Consider the following 20,216-nt stretch of genomic DNA (forward strand, 5'->3'; position numbering starts at 1 on the left):
GGGCGCTAGTTGGGGGGTAAAGAAGGGCTAAGATAGCACCAATAAAGCTGTGAACAACAGAGAGGAAAAACGAAAATAACAATGGAAATGAGATTGTTCCAACTGTTAACTTTCCAACTAGGAACATAACACGTATCTAAACTGTAATCATTTCCAGCATCCCATTATCCGCCTCTTGGGGTCCATTCAGTCTAGACACTCACCTGGAACCAGAGCCATCTTGGCAGCCACCGTCAGCAGAAGGAGTCCGTGCCGCAGGGGCTGCCCGGCTGCCATGCTGTGCGGTGCCAGGGCGAGGAGTGCGGGCGGGCACAGGGTTCAACTGCAGCAGGACACTGCAAGCAGAGCCGCCCGCTGCCACCCGACAGGCGTGTGTATCAGCAGCCCACTTCCTGCCACGGGGGAAATGTGAGAAACCCCGCTTCACGCTGCAGAGCGGCAATAGAGGTGCTTGTGAGCAGTAAGGAAGTCCAGCGTCTGCCAGAGTCTGTGCGGCGCAGAACAGGAACACGTGCAACCAGGGCCGGCTTCAGCACTGGTGCCGCCCTGTGCGACACTGTTTGATGGCGCCCCCCAATGTCCACCTCTGCCACGGATCCCCTCACTACCGACCTTTAACAGTGCCCCTCAGTATCCCGAGCCACTCTCTCTCACATTCATATAGTTTTATATCACACACACACACATTGCACAGAGACAATCATACATGCATAAATCAATGTATAGGAAATGTTACATAAGACCGAGGACTATAAGGTGTAGGAGTCACATGTCACCCATACTGGTAGGCAGTATAGTTTCAGAGTCCTTGGTCTGGAAAAGCACAAATTCCGAATTTAAAAAAAACGGAACACCATTTGTTAGGGGTTCTCTTTAATAATAAGAATTGATTTCTACCTAAATGAGCCCTTTTTGCAAGATTAGGATAATGAAAGACTGGGCAAAAAAGCATATAGGTCAAATATGTAACTTGCAGTTTGCAAGCAGCTCTTTGATGACAATTATTAGCTCACTGTTCTCGATTAGGATTTTAACTTCTAAACTTCAAGTAACAAATGGATCTCGCTGACAAAAGCGGTAAGTCTGACCTATTTACATTATATGCACTTTGCGATCTGTATGGTACACGTTATTTGCAGTAGGCACATTAACCCTCTGCGCTACCTTATGTGAGTAAAAACTTCCACTAGACAAAACTCCGGTCTGTCTCCAGGAAGAGCGCTGCCCACGGGAGTTACCTTTACATTGTTATTGGTGCCAGCAAATTGCTGGAGGCCGGCGACACGGCAGCAGGTGCTTTTAAAACCATAATACACTTGCACCCTAGAGCCGGCCCTGAGTACAATGCTTTCTCCTGAAGCTGCGATATGTTTTCCAAGTTTCCCTGCAGAGACACTCTCAGCGGCTCATTAACATCCATGCAATAGATAGTTTCCTTAAGGCCTAGTGTTCCTGCAATAACCTGGAACTCGCAGCAACACAATAACATTCACTGTAAGCAATGCAACACATTAAAAATCACTGTAGTAGAGGCAGGGGCGCAACTAGACCCGAACTTCAGGGGTGGAGGGGCTAACACTCCCAGCAATGGAGCAGAACAAGCATTGACAGGAACAGGGTCAGCGCTAACCTCATCGCCATTATATGAGGGAAAAGAAGTGACATATTGTGCAATTTAAGCTTATTAGACACACCTGATATGATAACAAATATATGTTTGTTGATTTGGCTCTGTTCCTAGGCTTAAACTCATTGCAAGTCCAGGGAAATACTTCTGACCCGTTGTTGGCTGAAGGTACAGTTTTAGTTTACCCAATGCGATGCTGTAAAATATTCAAGCTTGACGCTGTCCTTTGGTACAGGTCGGAAATATAAGGTTTAGTACCAGTACTTCATTTGACCCGCTCGTTGCAGGTGGAGCCCACTGGCACTCCTTTACAGGGTCCCACACATATTTTTCCTCATCAGACTTTGTGAAAGACCAAGAGAGAGAAAAACACAAAAGGAATACAGGAGGAAGAGAAAGATGTCAAAATTGTGACCAAGGAAGAAAGCAGAGAAGTAAAAAACAATCAAAAGTGAGATAGAAGGGCAGGGAGTGCCTGCTGCTGGATGAAAGTGTCCCAGAGTAGAATCACGTTCACGCAGTTTTGGTATTTGGCTCTCATGATATTTATGAAATTGCCGGGTACAGGCTCCTGAGCAAGACTTTGGGTCCCAGTATTTAATATTTTACAAATGAATGACTGCTTAGTGCGTTATCAAACATCACATTGGGTGGGGTGTGTAAGCTGGTAAGTCACAGATTCAATTCCCCAAATACCATTCCTTCTTTCTCGGTTAATTATGTGCAATGAGTTGGCAATATTGCTACCTGTAAATACACTGCCACACACCTGTGCTGCACTAAATACAAATCCAATGGTTATTGTTACCATGCCACATTGAGTAGTTCCCTTATATGTAGCATATTGAGCCTCATCTATGCAGGAAAGCATCAGGCTGTTATAGCCAGCCTTTCAAAAAAAGTTACAAAGTAGGGAGTATCATGGGCAAAGGTGCCAGCTTTTATGGTAGAGGTCTAACTAGAATATAGATGTCAAGTTTTTTATTTAGAAGTTTGGTCCAATTCCTTAAAGAGATGAAAAGAATCAAAGGCAAGGGAGAAGTCAAGGATAGGCGTTCTGGTTCCTCATTTGAATCCATTGCAGTGGTTAAATCATCCCACGTGGAAGTCAGGGCTGTTTTTGTGCCACGGCCATACCAGCATCTGTTTTGGTAATCTGAGAGATGGTTACTTTCTTCGATGAATGTAGATATTTGTCTTGAAGCTGATCTTTCAAACTTTTTGTCTAGAAACAATTGGTTATTGACCAGACGTTAGAAGGAGCCGTTGTTTGAAGGCCTTTTTGTTTTAGACAGTTCTTTTAGGAAAAGACTGCTTGCCGAGGAGTTATTGATATTTCTGGATGGAGTGGCTGTAGAGCTAATAATGAGGAAATTGTTGCATATATGAGCAGGACATGGGTCTGCCGGTGATCATGCTGGCCTACAAGCTTTTGCAGCTTAGCAGAAGTCCTGTGTGGTCACGAGGCTAAAGGTGAGTAACTGTAGTTGTTTCCATGATTTGTTTCGCCCACAACAGCAAGGAACTATTTGGCATCGTCAAAGAACTCTCCAACCCCGACGCAGAAAACAACTCCATCCCTCCCTCACAGGACCTCTGCGACTCCCTCGCAGCCTTCTTCCACCACAAGATCACCGACATCTACAACAGCTTCACCACAACCAACACGAACCCACCACTGGAACCCGCCACCGACAACACCACCATCCTCACCTGGAACCCAACCACCACCTTGGAAACCACCCGCATCATGAACTCCATCCACTCAGGATCACCATCCGACCCCTGCCCGCACCACATCTTCAACAAAGCCGACAACATCATCGCACCCCACCTCCGAGACATCATCAACGCGTCTTTCACCACCGCCACCTTCCCGGAGAAATGGAAACACGCCGAACTCAACGCCCTCCTAAAGAAACCAACAGCAGACCCCACCGAACTCAAAAACTTCCGGCCCATCTCGCTCCTACCGTTCCCCGCCAAAGTGATTGAGAAAATCGTCAACGCTCAACTCACCACCGCCCTGGAAATCAACGACTCACTGGACCCCTCACAGTTCGGCTTCAGAGCTAACCACAGCACCGAGACCGCCCTCATCGCAGCCACGGACGACATCAGATCCCTGACCGACAAAGGAGAAACCGTGGCCCTCATTCTCCTGGACCTCTCTGCAGCCTTCGACACGGTATGCCACCATACCCTGATACGTCGCCTCAGCAACGCCGGCATCTGGAATGGATCATCTCCATCCTCTCCGGAAGAACCCAGAGAGTCCGCCTCCCCCCTTCAGATCCACAGCCACAGAGATCATCTGTGGCGTCCCCCAAGGATCCTCCCTCAGCCCCACCCTATTTAACATCCACATGACCCCCCTGGCGAACATCGCACGAAAACACGGACTCGACCTCATATCCTACGCCGACGACACCCAGCTCATCTTATCCCTCACCAACAACCCCACCTCAGCTAGAACCAGACTACACGAAGGCATGAAGGAAGTAGCGAACTGGATGACAGACAGCCGGCTTAAACTGAACACAGAGAAGACGGAGGTCCTCATACTCGGCCCTACACCCTCCGCCTGGGACGACTCCTGGTGGCCTCCCACCCTGGGCAGCACTCCCCAACCCACCGACCACGCACGCAACCTCGGCTTCATCCTGGACTCATCCCTCTCCACGACCAGACAGGTCAACTCGGTGACCTCGGCATGCTTCAACACCCTCCGCATGCTCCGCAAGATCTTCCGCTGGATCCCCACCGACACCAGGAAGACCGTCACCCACGCCCTCGTCACCAGTCGCTTGGACTATGGGAACACTCTGTACGCCGGCATCACCATCAAGCTGCAGAGGAAACTGCAACGAATCCAGAACGCTGCCGCACGACTCATCCTGAACATACCCTGCCACCACCACATCTCCGGACACCTGAAGAAACTTCACTGGCTGCCAGTCAACAAGAGGATCACCTTCAGACTCCTCACCCACGCACACAAAGTCCTGCACAACCTCGGACCAAAACTCATCAACCACCGCGTCTCCTTCTACACCCCTCCGCGCACCCTACGCTCGACCGGACAAGCCCTGGCAGCCGTACCCCGCATCCGCAAAGCCACCGCCGGAGGAAGATCTTTCTCTTTTCTGGCAGCGAAGACCTGGAACTCCCTTCCCAGCCACCTTCGCGCCATACAGGACCACCTCTCCTTCAGAAGGCAGCTCAAGACCTGGCTCTACGAGCACTGACCCCCCCCCCCCCCCTTCCCCCAAGCGCCTTGAGACCCTTACGGGTGAGTAGCGCGCTTTATAAATGTAACTGATTGATTGATTAGTAAAGTGCACAGCACTGTTAGAATTATGATTGAGCAATGGAGAGGGAAGCAGAGTGTGTAAAATTATTTGGAGGGTTGGATGGAATGCAGGTGTACCATGCACACAGCAAGGGCAAGCGGTGAGGCCTTCGACTGTGCTACCAAGGCATTAGGAAGTCCTACGGGACTGCCACTTCAGGTACTGTGGTTTGAGGACACTTTTTCCAGTGAATTCTTCTAGCAGGTCTGTTTTTGTGACCTTCAGGCCCATCATCAACTCTCTCTGTTCAGATCTCCTGTCTCATGTTATGATCTCTTGACCACTGTCTACTCTTTAGGCTACAGGTCAGCTTTCAAGGACAGAGGGCAGGTTACTCTGAAACAACAAGGCAGGCATCATGTCGCATGGCGTTCCTGGCTACAGTCAGGTTTTCCTGCTGCCTACTCCTGGGTTGTTCTTCAGAAGAAAATATTTGAACATCCATGTTGCTCTCCATTTAAATGTTCAGCAGTGGCTATTTCTGTAGGTGTGTGCTGTAGCAACACGGGCAAAAAATTGAAAGAATTTATATTTAGTTCAATGATTACACACTGAGACACAAATATGCATCAGTTTAGTATCCATGCCATGACACATTTAACGGTGTCCGCTAAACATGTACAGAGTGAACAAACCATAAAAGAGCCCATATTAATTTCGGAAAAATATAACATTGCATGAATATGCTCTGCTAGAAAGGATACCTAATCCAACAGGACAACTGTGCACTACCTAGCTCCTTGTAATCACTGCCATCCACTTACTAAGATTTTAACAAGTCAAAGGCACAATAGGTGCAGACAGGAACTGTGCAAGATTATTGGCAATAACCGAAAACAATGTGATTTTGAATAAAACAAAGTGTTATAAAACCACTGCACTGCTTTTGGGTAACAACTAATACTCTGCAACCATTGACATAACTCCATGCAACAGCCTGGAAAACATTTTTTTAAAAAAAATACATTTTATAAACAAAACAGTTTGCTACTTACAAAGAATCATCACATCTATGAACAGTGGATCCCAACGTGTTTCGCCCATGTCCTCTCCCCAATGTCTAGTACATCGTATAACAGCCCATTGTCCTACATGTCCCAAGGGTGAGCCCATTATGGTTGAAGTGCTTCAGAGCCCACATACAATTTGGCATGGTGAGGTTATGTAAACAATGCTATATTGTATCGGGGGATGAGGCATCCGTGGTCTGTGAAGGGGAGGAGATGTCATGGTGTCGAAGATAAGAGGTGAATGGTTCCCATATGTCACGGGGCGGCTCCCCTGCGGCATCAAGTGCCAATAAGCAGACAACTGTTTATGGCCATAAGCAACATCTGTGAGCCACTCCTAGGTTCTAGGGGCCTGCGATCTCCCACAATGCATTGCCACTTGTCATTTTGCGAGGAGAAGCAGCAGTACAACCAGCTTGTGGACCTCCAGAGGGGCGTCCTTAACGTACCCCAGCAGCCCCATCAGCAGCAAAGATATGACCGATATACCTATAATGTCTCCCACTATGTGAAGGACCTCTTCCCTGGAGGCTGCAATTGCAGCGCAGCACCACGCGAGGTGCATGAAATCGACGCGCAGTGCATGACAGCGCAGACAATGGGAATCTGAAATCAACCCCATCTGAAACAATTGTGTCAGTGTACGGTCTATCCTGTGTAAGAATTCCAAATGAATCAAGCGCAAATGGTAGTTGGGAGATAGCACCTCTAACTGACTGCAGCAAAACGACCATTGCGCTTCAGACAGAGGGAGTGCAAGGTCTGCGTTCCTGACCTCACGTATCTTTGGAGTAGCCACTGGTGTGGTTTGTTGCATGTGATGGTAAAGAGAGGTAATTATCTTGAGCTGCAAGGGTGTTGTGTAGATGTGCTCCAGGGCCTGCAGTGTCCTCAGAGGGCCTGGAAAGGTATTGTGTAATGCGCGGCACGTTGCCCGTAACTGGAAATACAGGAGAGCATCTAATGGCGCCAAAGGAGCCGCGTTGGACGCCCCCGGTGGGCCGAGGAATCAGTCGCCCAGGTACAAGTCTGCAAATCTATGTATATTTAGCCTCTTCGCGTGGCTGATTGCACCTATGTCTTGTAGAGGAGGTAGTGAGGGGTGATTAGCTACTGGAACTGATGGGGCATAGAGCTGTGCAGTGCTTGTGCGACTTTGTGCGACTTCGAGTCCCTCCCACACCCAGCGCATACATTGAATGGTGTTAATTTCAGGGGCAAGCGATTTACGTGGGAGAAACAGAGCCGTGGGGAAGCTCTATCTTTCTCAATTGCGACGTGTGGTCGAAAAGGTGTGGGATGAGTCCAGTAGTGTAAAAAATGTGCCTTCACACAGAGCGCGTATAGTTGAAAATCCGGTGCACCCACTGCCCCCTGCGATAGCAGCAGTGTTAGTACCTCGTATTTCGCCCACGGTTGCTTGCCTAAGTGTGGTTAGGTTAGAACGAAGTCACTTGAAGAAGCTAACAGTGAGTGGAATCGGAATATTCACAAACAGATATAGGAATTTTGGTAATATTAGCATTTTTATAATGGCTATATGCCCCGCTATAGACAGGGCCAGTTTAGACCAAACCAGTCTTCGTTTCTCCAACCAATGCATTGCTTTTCAAAAATTGCATTGCCATATCTCCTCAGTGCTTTTGCTTATCCATATGCCTAAATATTTAAGTGGGCTCTCTGCCCACTGTAGTGGGTAGTCCAGCATGAAATGAGCAGTCCCTTCTCTGAAGTATAGATTTTGCCCAATTCACCTGGATGCCTGAGAGGCTACTGAAGCGGACCACTTTGCGAATCAGGGGGTCCAAATTGGTTTCCAGTTCTCTCACATACAAGGTGACGTCATCAGTATATAAAGATATAATGAGTCCCTGAGATGTGAAGCCTAGCCCTCTATCAGCATGATGCTGACGTAATCGTGCCGCCAAGGGTTCCTTAGCAATGGCGAAGAGTATAGGCGAGAGCGGGCAGCCCTGCCTCGTTCCGCGTGTGATAGGGAAGGGCTCCGAGATTAGTACATTGCGACGTATTCGGGCCGTGGGTAGTGTATATAAAAGTCGAATTTGTGCAATGAAGCTAGGACTCAGACCAAGCCTCTGTAGCAAGGGAAAGAGATAGTTCCACTCTAGCGAGTCAAAGGATTTGGTCATGTCAAGCAGTGCAGCCACTGCAGGGAATTGTGGATGCAGATAATGCATAGCTGCAAATAAAGTTCAGAGATTGTGAGCTGTTGACCGTCTGGGAATAAGGCCAGACTGGTCCAGTCTGATCATTACCGGTAAGAGTAATTGAAGGCTATTGGCTAGCATTTTGGCGAATATTTTATTATCAGTGTTTATTAGGGAGAGTGGCCGGTATGAATCGCATTGGTTGGCCGGTTTTTCAGGTTTGAGCAGTGTAATTATAACCACTTCCCTCAGAGACGGGGGCAGGGCTCTCGCTTCTATGGAATCCTGAAACATATCTAGTAGTTTGGGCACTAAATAGCTGGGCGTATGCTTTATAGAAAGCAGCAAGCAGGCCATCGAGGCCGGGGGCCTTATCGGGGGAGAGGCTTGTGATTGCTTGTAGTATTCCATCAATCATGACTGGACAGTTTAAAAATTCTCTTTGTGCGTCTGACAGCTAGACACGTTTAAGGGTCTCCAAGTACGCCTGGACATCTGTAGAGCTCACTATAGGGGTTAGCCGAGTAAAGCTGCCCGAAAAAAGGCAGCCATGGTCTGTAAAATGTCGGTTGGGGATGACCGATGCTGGCCCTCCATATCTACAAGGGTGGAGATGTAAGCTGAGGCGTGGGGTTTCTTAATAAGTCGAGCAATGGTTCTATCTGGCCTGTCTTTCTCCCCATATCTCTGGGCAAGAGTTTTCTTATCTAGAAAATGTGTTTCTCGAAGAGCTTCTTCCTGATATGTGGACATTTTGTCTTGGATATTGGCCAGCATGCTTGGATCTTCAGTGCGGAAGAAATTAGTTTTCAGGTCGGTAATGTCGGCCTCCAGCTTTCGTCAGAAGCCATGTTGTTTATTTATGCAAACCCCCCATATGCCAGATTTAAATGCATCCCAGAGTATGGAAGTGGAGCCTACCGACCCAGTGTTTAGCTCGAAATATTCAAGTATAGTTGCATGCACCTGTGCTAAAGAAAGAGTCTCGGAGAGCTCCAGAAGGTAGCCACCATGCGAACACGTGAGGGGGGCAATGGGGGGTTTGGAGGGTTAAAACAACTGAGGCGTCGTCTGACAGTGTGTGAGAGAAGTGAGAGACCGACCATACCCATTGCTGTACATCTTTGGTGGTTAAACAATAGTCTATTCTGGACCACGTTTTGTGTTGCATTGATAGGCAAGGGCCCTCTTGGGTTTCCAGATGTGATTCTCGCCAGACATCAGTTAGATGGTTATCTGTAATGATTGTATGCAAGGCAGCAGCTGCTCATGGATGTGGGCATCTGGGGCATCCCCACCTATGTAATGTGTCATCTATGGGAACATTAAAATCCCTGCACCAGAGGACCGTCCCTATGTCAGTGTCGGCAATGAGGTGCCATTGATTAATGAAGAACTCGGGATTGTCTACATTTGGTCCATAGACCGTAGCTAGTTTCATAGGGTGGTTAAATAATGTGCCTGTTAATATGATATAGCGACCCACTGTGTCGTTAATGTACTGAGTCGTGGTTCAAGCAAAACCCTTGCGTATAAGGTTGCATACCCCTCGCGCGTAATTTGAATAAGTCGACATGTAGGACATCCCCCACCCCCGCTTAAGCAAGTTGGGAAGTCGAGCCCCGGATAGGTACATTTCATGGAGTAAACAAATGTCGATCTTGTGCCTAATCAGGTGAGCATGCACTAGGTGAACTTTCCTACCATCATTTAACCCACAAATGTTCCACGTGAGAAGATTATTAGCGGTCATTCCCTACGGCTTTGAAGGAAAGAGGGAGAATCGTGTGGCGCAGTGGTCATATCTTTGCACGTGTGCGTGTTGTGACAATATCTGACCCTTGTAGAAATGCGGGCCAACAACAGTTGCAAACCTTCCCACCCCCCACCCATCCAACTCCCTGAAATATTAAAGGAACTTCCCGCCCACCCACCACCCAGACTAACCCCCCAATTAGGTTGTGATACCCAACTCCCCAACATTATATCTAGGAATTATCCCTTGGAGCTGTGGAAACTCCAAGTGGACTACCCGCCGTGTAGGCTGGGTGGCCTAGTATGATTATATTGGGGCTTACCACCACTGCAAATACGAGAGAAGTAAACATTTTTATAGGCACCAAGGTGGCCACATTTGCCTGGGGATTTGCAGAGGGTGCCATTAACAACTTTACATGACAAAGCATAGCATAACACCAGAATTTACTTAGCTGTATTGTCTGCCCCACGGGCTTCTGTCCCCTTATCACAATATAAACAGTGCATGATTTCTAGTCGTTATCACTTAACCGAGCTTCAGCAGATTGTGATGAGTTCCCACAGGGTTTTGCTGGCTTTATTGTCTGCTTTGCATATTTGAGGGCCTGCTTCGCATCTGTGAAGTGTTCAGTCTTACCCTTTTGCGTAATCTTGAGCTTGGCCGGGTAGAGGAGGGCATACTGCACACCTGCCTGTCGCAGCAGATGTTTGTCCGGAAGGAAATCGCGTTGGACAGTCTGCACCGCCATTGTGAAGTCGGGATAAAAGGATAAGTGGTCTCCTTTGTACTGGATCTGCCCCCTTACTCATGCCAACCTAAGTATACCATCACGGTCTTTGTAGTTCAGCAGGCGTGCCACAATAGGTCAGGGGAGGGGGCTCCAGGAGGGGGTCTTGGACCAAGGGACCTGTAGGCCCTTTCAACAATGAATACCGGCGATAGGTCAGTCCCAAAGAGGTCTTTGAGCAGCATGCCCACAAAGCCCTCCATTTTTAGGTCTCGCCTAGCTATCGCGTAAGCGATCGCAATGCGAGACTATAGTAAGGGGCTCCCAAAAGTGCTCCCAAAAGCGGATTGCATGGCGAGCACGCGCACAATCACGTGCATCGTGCCGCCATGCAATCCGTTTGACATCGTACTTCAAAGGGTCCGCTCCCCCGCCTGGAATGCGCTCCCCCGCCCCCGCCAAGCGCGCGCGCCACGCTCCGCCGGGCTTGTCTTGTTCTTCTTGCCCACATGTGCTCTGCTTGCATCAGTGGGCTTTACCATAATCGAAATGCCCCTCCCACGGCTAAATGCACCCCTCATCAGAATTAGCACTTGCGATTTCCAGGTTCTTCCCCCTTTCTATATGTGTCTGTCTAGCTCATACCACGGCAGTCTTTCCAGCTTGCCTTTAGGCAAATCTCTCAGCTACGTTCGCCTTTCAGCCACGCCCTTGCATCCCGCCATACTTCCCCTCACCCCCACCTTTAATGCGGCGCTCTCCTCCCTCACCTGCATGCACCTTTGGCGCCTCAGTACATTTACCACGCAGTTCTTCAAATATATTAACTTTAAATAAACGCCATCAGTGGCAGAGAAGGGGGGGGGAGTACTTGGAGCCCACAAACAGCTTGGACGCTCTAATTACAAATCAGAGAGGGCACAAAATGTTCACATAATTATTCGTCTGACTCTGGAGAGGCAATCATGTTATCATTGATTGAACCTCTTAATATCCCTCCTCCTCTCACGTCCCGCACCTCTCTCTCCGCAGTAGACCCCAACTCTCTCCACCGGACTACTGCTTCAGATCCACGGCCCCTACCCTTCTCTGGTATCTTTAATTGGCTCCATTGTCTCCATCCAACAATGCTCCGTTTTGTCCCACCGACCCTTCTCCTTTCCATCTGGGGCTTGCACCCGCTGCTGTCCTCTTACTTCACGCCTCACATCTCTATCATTCTCCACCGCCCCAACATTTCTTAACCCACCCCTTCCCAAACCTATGCTCCCTCTATGCTGCACAGTTGCCCCACTTCTCCACCCGTTCAGGTTGCCCAATCATTTCATCCTCCTTTTACCTTAGCTGCTCCCTATTAACTATTACCTTCTTACTTCTCCTTTAATCGAACTATTTTTTTTATACCCTTACACATTTTTTCATCATCCTCACTACGCTCTCATTTTGTCTCTTATACTTTCGTTTTCCCCACTTATCCTTTCCCCCGTCGCCATGTTGAAAGAAGTCCATGTGCGCTAACCTCCAGCGCACTCCTCGATCCTGTAACCCCGCCCCTCGCCCTCATCACGTTTGCCCCCCCCTCGCCCCTTCACTGTCCTCCCTTCCAAACCTCGCTCTCTCCCGTCCTCCCTTCCTGACCACCTTGCTTTCTCGCCCCACTCTCTCAGCCACGGCCACCTCACGCCTCCTCATCCCTTCACTTTACAATTCATGTGTAATGCTCAGAAACTTCGAGGCTCTGCTCAGATTTATAACCTAATTAAAACGGCCCCTCGCAGGAGGCCCAGTGCGGAAGGCCTGCTTTACAAGGCTCCCACCTCCTCAGACTCCCTTTGCCTTAAAGAGAGGTCAGCTTACTGAAGCGAGCAGATCCGCGGCACCAACGCACTCAGCGTGACACACTTACTGGACCGCAGGAATATAAAAGAGAAGGATTGAAACAACGCGAGCACGTCAAGCACGCCAACAAGGACGCACAAGCTGCATCACCAAGAGTAAAGTGACACACACAATTCAGAAATAAGAAATCTAGGTAGGCACAGCAAACCACTACAAACACCGAGGTGAAAAAAGCATCAACTACAATTTCACAGAAAGTGACTCTTGTTTACGAAAGATACACAATACACATACATAGAGACGGCCAGACCTACATGCCCTTTCAGAGAAGTGACAAAACGTTCCACATTAACACATTAGGGCAATACGCAAGCACATCTAAACATACCAGCTAGAAAAACATATCCCTCAAAGAGAAGAGCTATATAAATGCCCAGCAATAAAAAGAGGTGACCAGAAAAACGAACATCAGGTTGGAGAGACACAAAAACATATCTTCAAGGAACTACCAAGTGGAAATCTAAGACATTCAGCTGGAGAAGTACACACAAAACTCTATGCATGGAGACAACACTATCTACATGTCCAATGGCAGACAGGAGAGGAACAGACGGTGGCAAATTACATATTTTTTTTTTTGGCATGATCACTCCAGATTTCTTTCCTTTATATGAAGTATGTTTTTGCTGGCTTTAGGACTCTGTGCACTTCCCCACTTGTGAACAGCAGCAAACTGACTGTCTTTCCCCTCTAAATCATGTGCTGTACATTGTAACTTCCTATTTGACCCATATAACTTTCCTATAAGTACATTGTAGATAATGCCATAGGTGTACTTATGCCTTAGGAAGTTAAATGGCATATCTGGGCTGCAGTGTATTATTTATACCACCCACATAAAGAGCACAAATGTTTCTACCATGACTACCACTGTGCCTGGCTAGGCTGCAGTTTTAATGCCCTGCCGTGATATAATGCAGGGAAAAGTGCCTTTACTATGTAGGAAAGGCCTATTTTTATGTAGTCATAAGCGACCCCTAAAAGGAAGCAATGTAAGCACATAGGAGCTAGTATATAACAAGCATTTGCAATGCAAATGGTCTCGCATTTATACGAGTTTGAGCTATTGGCATTGTAAATGACAATGCTTTTTATTTAAGTTTGTTTTTTTAAAAACATAAATAAAAGGCACTGTCATTTACAATGCCAATAGCTCAAACTCGTATACCTATTGCATTGCAAATGCTTGTTGTGATAGCAGTACTCTCCAGAATCCCCACTATGCAAATGGTAATTTGCCTCGAGCGAGCTTCGAGGTCTTAATTTTTTTGCTTGATGAGCTCCAGTACTTTGTCCATCTGCAAAAGTTGTTCTTTTGCTGCTGCTTGGTTATCGTCCACGTCAGAGACTCGGGTCTCCAGTTGTTCGAGTCGTATGTCATGATTGTCCACTCTGCCTTTTACCCTGTTGAGACGTGACGTAAGTAAATCTAGTTTGGAATCTATATTTTTAGACTAGTTTTGACGTCTAGCAGGATTCCCTTCAGGTCGAGTTAGTCAGACTCCTCCACCTGGTTGGATGCCTCCCCATTTCATTCTGCAGTGTCCACTTGTTTGGCGCTGCGCTTCCTCTCAAATTTTAGTTTAGTTTGGCGTCCCTCGTGTTTGCCCATCGTTGGTGAGTCTGGGGGCAGCAGTTGTTAATTGGATGGAGGAAGCAGTGCACTTGTGTACAGCGCTCTGAGGATATCTATATATCCTGCAGCACGCAAGCACCCAGTGGCTTTCACCACGGTCCCCACGGTCCCTGCACACTGATCCACGTGCCTGCTAGAGTCTCGGCAGCGGAGGGGGCCGCACCCCTCCATCCTCAGTTGAAAGCACCGCCAACTGTCGACTAATAGTGACCAGTAGGAGTTAGCATTTGCAATAGAACCTCTCTGCAAGGGCTGTCGCAGCACCGGTGTGTTTTAGGACTCGTGCCCGTGTGGGAACGATTCAGCCTTACCTCCTGTTAGTGAAGGAGCGTTCCCGCCCAAGGTCCACGCGGCCGAATCTTCTTCAAGCCAGGACAGCATGCATCAGCAGGGGGCTCCTACATGCGGAGGAGCCAGAGGATCCCCCGAGGCCAATCCGTCGAGTGTGTCACTGCCTGTGCTTCACCGCCTCTGATACCGGTGTCGGCACACCACCAGGGATATGCCGCTGACCGCGGCCCCCGCAGGGGGCCACTCGGCGGTCGGCGCCTTAGTGGCCCCGGGGCACCGGTCACCCCTCCCCACCCCCTCCCTAAGGGGTGGGCGGGGACGCAAACCGGAGCCCCCCTCCGTTGGCAGGGCCGGAAGTGACGCGCAATGAGTGTCACTTCCTGGCCCAGGTGTGAGGGGGAGGCTATTTAGCCTTCCCCCACCCTCACTGGCGACCTCTTTGTCGCCCGCCTCGCCTTTTGTTCGGTCGCTGTCTTGGGATCTGTGGCCGTCGTCATCGCCTCGCGGGCCCCACCGCCATCATTAGTTTGCACCTCGGTGAGTCTTGCTTTACCCTTCCCACCCCGGCCCTGTCCCTGGGCAGTACCAGGTTGACAGGGCCCTGTGGCCCGGATGGCCACGGGCAGGGAGGGCGCAAGTTGGGCCAAGAGGGTTCAGGGCCTCGTTAGGGATGTGGTCCGGTTGCGTGCGCGTAACTCCCCCCCCCTCCCCCACACCTTGCACCATGGCAGGTTACGATGCGCTGTTGAGTGGGAGGGCTGCACTGCCCATGGTGGGAGCTGGGAGGCTCCCGGTTAACGCGCGGTTTCGCGCGGACACCCCGCCCCTCCTGGTGCTCACGGCTGGTCGGGGGGGGGGGGGGTCGGCGCCCGTCCGTGGAGCTGCGGGAACCGGGTTCGAACCTCGGAGAGGGGTTGGCGGCCTGGATTTAGAGTTATAGGTCTGGGGTGCTTTCTCCTTGCTCCGGCGGGCGTCCACGGGGCCGTGCGGCGCCCTGGTCCGGGGGAACTGCGCCCGGCTCGATTTTCGAACCTGTGACCGCACCAGCGCGGCTCGGTGTGGGTGATGAGGAGTTGGCCTAACGGTTAGGGCGCTTGACCTCGCACCTGGGGGGAACTGGGTTCGAGTCTCGGTAAACCGCAGGTGATTCTGGGCAAATCACTTAATCTTCCCGTGTCCGAGCTTGTCGCATAGTAAATGATTAAAAACAGAAACTTTCTTTAATATAGTGGTTCCAGACTGTATTTTAGATGTGGCCTCCCATTATGGGAAGAGGATAGATGGCGTCATCTGCTCAAAGTTAATTAACTTTGAATTAATATAATGAATTCTCAGACGACGACCATTGTGATGTGTCTGCTGCTCTTGGTGCCATGTCACTCAAAGCCTCACAGGCAAGGTATGCAAATTAACAACGTGAGCGGCCTGAAAACAGAGAAAGAGACCCATACGCATGCGGAAACACTGCCAGCTATGGTCTTAGCTGGGATATCAATTATTTTGCTGAAGAAACGCATTGCATGTTATATATTTATACTCTAAATTACAGTATCTACAAATATGCTTAGGGTTTTGAAAAACAGCATATCTTTATAAACGGGGGGAGTGCGTGTGCGTCGGCGGGTACCGGGGGCAGGTTACACTCTTACGGAGCCTGCTGCCCTTCCAAGGTCCAGGTCAGGCCTGGCTTCCCCTCGGGCACGGGACAGGGGCACCAATGGCTGGTGGCCTTATCTCTGGGCTCGGGACTCCTTTCGCTCCCTGCCTGCCGCGCCCCTCAATGCGGGGGGCCTTCCACGGTCCCGCGCGGGCCCGTTGTCGCCCATGTGAGTATCTCTGTAATCGCCTCACAACTTCACCGTGCCCGAATGTGTATGTTTAGACGGGCTATTTAAAGCGCAATGCGCGGGCTATTTCAAGCGCTCCAATGACTTCGGGTCGAGCGCGCGCTATATAAATACAACAGGCAGCATGCTTAGATGGGCCATTTCAAGCGCTCCAATAACTTCGGGTCGAGCGCGCGCTATTTGAATCTAACAGGCGGCATGCTATTACGGGCTATTTAACGCGCTCCGATAACTTCGGGGCGAGCTCGCGCTATATAAATACAACAGGCTGCAAGCTATTTGGCACACATAACTGCGCCGAACTTAACTTTGCCGGTCAATCCCAGGGAAGTAGTGCGAGAGGTAGAGCATTTGCGTAGGCACGCGAGAGGTAACGGGATCAATGCCCGCACTCTCCATACCGAAATTGGCAACATTTAAAATCACTTACTCTCCTTGATGAGGAGTTGGTCCATCGGCCGCGCTGCCGCCTCTGGCGCGCATAAGCATGTTTCGGGCCACGAGGTTGTGTCCTCTTCCTGGGCAATTCATTTAAACCCCCACCCCCCCCACGTGCCTCGAGTGGGGTCCGGGGGTGTTTTCAACGCGGGGAATGTAGCGCAAATGTCGGGAGTGCTTGGGATCGATGCCCGCACTTTCCGTGATGAGGATGTGGTCCGGCTGCTGCATGGCCGCCTTGGGTGCGGTAAAGCAGGTTGCGTGCCTCGTGGTCGCTTACACTTCCTGTGAACCTGGGCAAATCAGTTTATCCCCCCCCCGTGCCTCGAGTAGGGTCAGGGTGGGGCTTCGACACATGGGGGTGGCTATGAATGATCAGGGGGTTTCGCGGGCAAGGTCTAAACTTTCCCCTGCCCAAGCGTCGCCGCAGCGTGATTCAGTGTAGGGTAGAACGCTCATTGCACACTGTATCGTGTGTCCGTCGGCCTTTCGCCCGCGGGGCATACTTCTCAATGGCGGCGGCCCTCGCGAGCAAAGTAAGTGAATGGGGGTGCGACGGCAAAGAAGCCGCACGCCCCGCGCCGGGGGAGCCGTTAGGAGATTAGCGTCGGTTCACGGCCCTAATACACCAGCACTGCAAGGCTGGGAGCTGTCTGGGTCCCCGTGGATCGCGGGCGGTGCACCCCAGTGGCGCTCCCTGGATAAGGTTATCGCCCCCTCCCGTCGGCTAGGCTGTCGTTGAGGGCGGGGGGGGCATGCAGTGGGCTGCGTGCGGTAGGCGGGGTGACCTGCAGAGGTGGGGTAGTCCGACGACTGCGAGCTGAACGCTGGTTTAGGGAAGTGGGGTTCCGCCCCTTAAGGTCGCGTCCGCAGGTGTATGTAAATAAGGTGCTCATGTAAAGCGCTCCAATACCTTCGGGTCGAGTTTGCGCTATATATTTATGCAACTTGTATTTTTGGCTTCCTATAAGGTGGATACATGATACAAGTGCATGCATGGTTCACATAGCGCGATGGCGGGCATTACTAAATCCCCCGCACCTCAATGGATAATCTGGTGCGGTGCTCACGTGATCCGGGACGGGGAGCGTGTAATATGGTACGATTCTCTTAAGCACCTCCTGTTTGAAGGTGTAATGTAATTACGGTGCTCATGTTAAGTCCTCCATTACATTCCGGTCGAGTTCGCGCTAGATAAATATGCAACATGTAATTGCTAGCCTCCTATAAGGCAGATACATTACACAAGTACATGCATTGTTCACATTACGCGATTGCAGGCATTACTAAACCCCCCGCACCTCAATGGTTAATCGGGTGCGGTGTTCGAGTGATTTGGCACAGGGATTGTGTTATATGGTACGAATCGCTTACGCTACCCGTGCCTGCATGGTGTAATGTAGATATGGTGCTCATGTAAAGCGCTCCAAGACCTTTGGCGTCGAGTTCGTGCTATACAAATATTTAAGCAACGTGTATCTGCTGGCTTCCTATAAGGCAGACACTTGATACAAGTGCAGGCATTGTGCACAAGATTTTGCTCCAATACCTTCGGGTCGAGTTCACGTTAGATAAATATGCAAAGTGTATGGGCTGGCTTCCTATAATGCAGACCATGATACAAGTGCAGGTATTAATTTGCTCGTGCCCTCATTCGCGCGCATCAGGTGATTCCGGGCATTACGACACCCCCTGCACCAGAATGGGTTATTTGGTCGGTGCTAGTGTCCGGCGCTCTAATAATTTTGCGCGCATTACGGTTGGAGCTAATCACTAATCCACCGTGCCCGAATAGGTATGCTAATACGGGGCTCATGTACTGCAATCCAATACCTTCGGGCGGGTCACGCTGTGACTCCGGGCAGATAAGTTAATTAATATCCACGTGCCCGATGATGTATGTATATACGGTGCTCACGTACGGCGCGCCATTACCTTCGGATCGAGTTCGCGCTGGGTGGGTGACGCTGAGTAAATCAGTGAATATCGCCGTATGATCTCACTCCCGTGCCCGAATATGGGTGTAAACATGGTGCTCATGCACAGCGCTGCTATACCTTCGGGTCGAGTTCGCGCATATAAAAGTGCTATTCACGGCAAGGGTCGCGCTGTCCGATCCTGACCACACGTGACCACGTGTCCCTCGTCTCCAACCTTTTGCTGAAGGGGGGCTTGGTTTGTGTGTCGTTGTTGTTGTCAGCAACAGATAAAGTATCAGCTTGTGGGTAACAGGCATCTGCTCTCCAGCAGCTCCGTGCCCTGGGAGCACCCGCCTTGCCCTAATTCTGAGGCCCACCCATAAAGGGGCCGAGTAGCAAAACAATTAAATAGGCTCCATAGGCGGGCCTCTGGCCTTACAGCTGGGTGAAACCACCATCATTTGGAGATAGGCCCAGGTAAAATAGGGCCTTTTCTGGATGTCTAGGGGACCATTGCGGTTGCGGGTACCCCCCACCGGATTCACTGGTCGCGTACTGCAGCGGCGGGAGTCTGGGATCCGGGTTTACGGACACGTTACCGCGCTAGGGGAGCTGCCTGCCAACATAGGGTGCTGCTGTCCCAATAACTGGGGTGTCTGCGGGGCAAACACAAGGGGACATTATGTCAATAGTACATTTGTCACGCCCAGGGTGCACTAAATCTCTACTTCAATGGAGCAGGAATTTGGCACCGCGGGGGATGCTCTGGGTTGGTGGGGGGGCACCCCCCCGCCACCCTCCTACTGGGAAGCATGAGGGGAGGGGCGTAGTAGGACTTACTCAATCCTCAAGGCCTGAACTTTACCGACAGCGCGCAATGCTTAAAGCCAGACAGATTCCCGTAGCTGGTATACCTAGGGGGTTTCATCACTGAGGGATCTGTAGGGGCATAATTCCCATAAGGAATAAGGGATGGTGGGCAAGGGCAAGAGTCGCCCCTTGCCCATGGCCACGCGCTGGCAGCCAGGAGCACTCCTGTGCTCCAGGTTGAGCAATCAGAGGGGACTGGCCAAAGGTTAAGTAAAACCCTTCTCGCCTTCATAGCCAAAGAGGGCAGGCCCAGAATTGTGAAGAGGGTAACCTGCCCGCATGGGGCGCGTATAGTTCTTGGCGCATCTCCCCAGGCCCATCGGGTCCTCTCTTGCAGCGGACCCTATCCGGTTAGGATAGCGACTGGGGCCTTGGTGACCTAGATGGGGCCATCTACAACACCAGGAGCTATAGCTCACTGGTAAGTCTTGGGCCTGTGGACATAAGGGATCCCACAGGGTTTGGGTCCCGCTAGCGCTGTCACACTGTCTATGAGGTGGCAGAATTTCAAACTCTTCTTTCTGCTAGGATGGTTCCCTTCCAGCTAGTTGCAGGAAGCCCTAGATAGGAAAGGTTGCAGGTAAGACTATAGCGGGTTGGTGGGGGGCCCTGGCTGCGACGGTAAGCCGCCTCCAGGGCTGTGGCGGAGTTACAGGGCGATCTGGAAGCAGG

The 20,216-nt window shown here is 50.5% G+C and overlaps 1 protein-coding gene across 2 annotated transcripts in view; it reads right to left on the bottom strand.

Moving 5' to 3' along the window:
* LOC146858379 (uncharacterized) overlaps positions 1-496 on the bottom strand; it is a 316,534-nt gene extending 316,038 nt beyond the window's left edge. Inside the window, exon 1 of one of the 2 annotated variants that reach the window (XM_085646913.1) lies at positions 204-496. In XM_085646913.1, the coding sequence (XP_085503039.1) occupies positions 204-276 (73 nt within the window). In that variant the 5' untranslated portion in view covers positions 277-496. The remainder of the gene's footprint in view (positions 1-203) is intronic. The other variant, XM_085646912.1, reaches the window with a different exon arrangement.
* Between the last annotated feature and the right edge of the window lie 19,720 nt (positions 497-20,216).

Source organism: Triturus cristatus, chromosome 3_2 (genome assembly GCF_964204655.1).
Source record: "Triturus cristatus chromosome 3_2, aTriCri1.1, whole genome shotgun sequence".
NCBI lineage: Eukaryota > Metazoa > Chordata > Amphibia > Caudata > Salamandridae > Triturus > Triturus cristatus.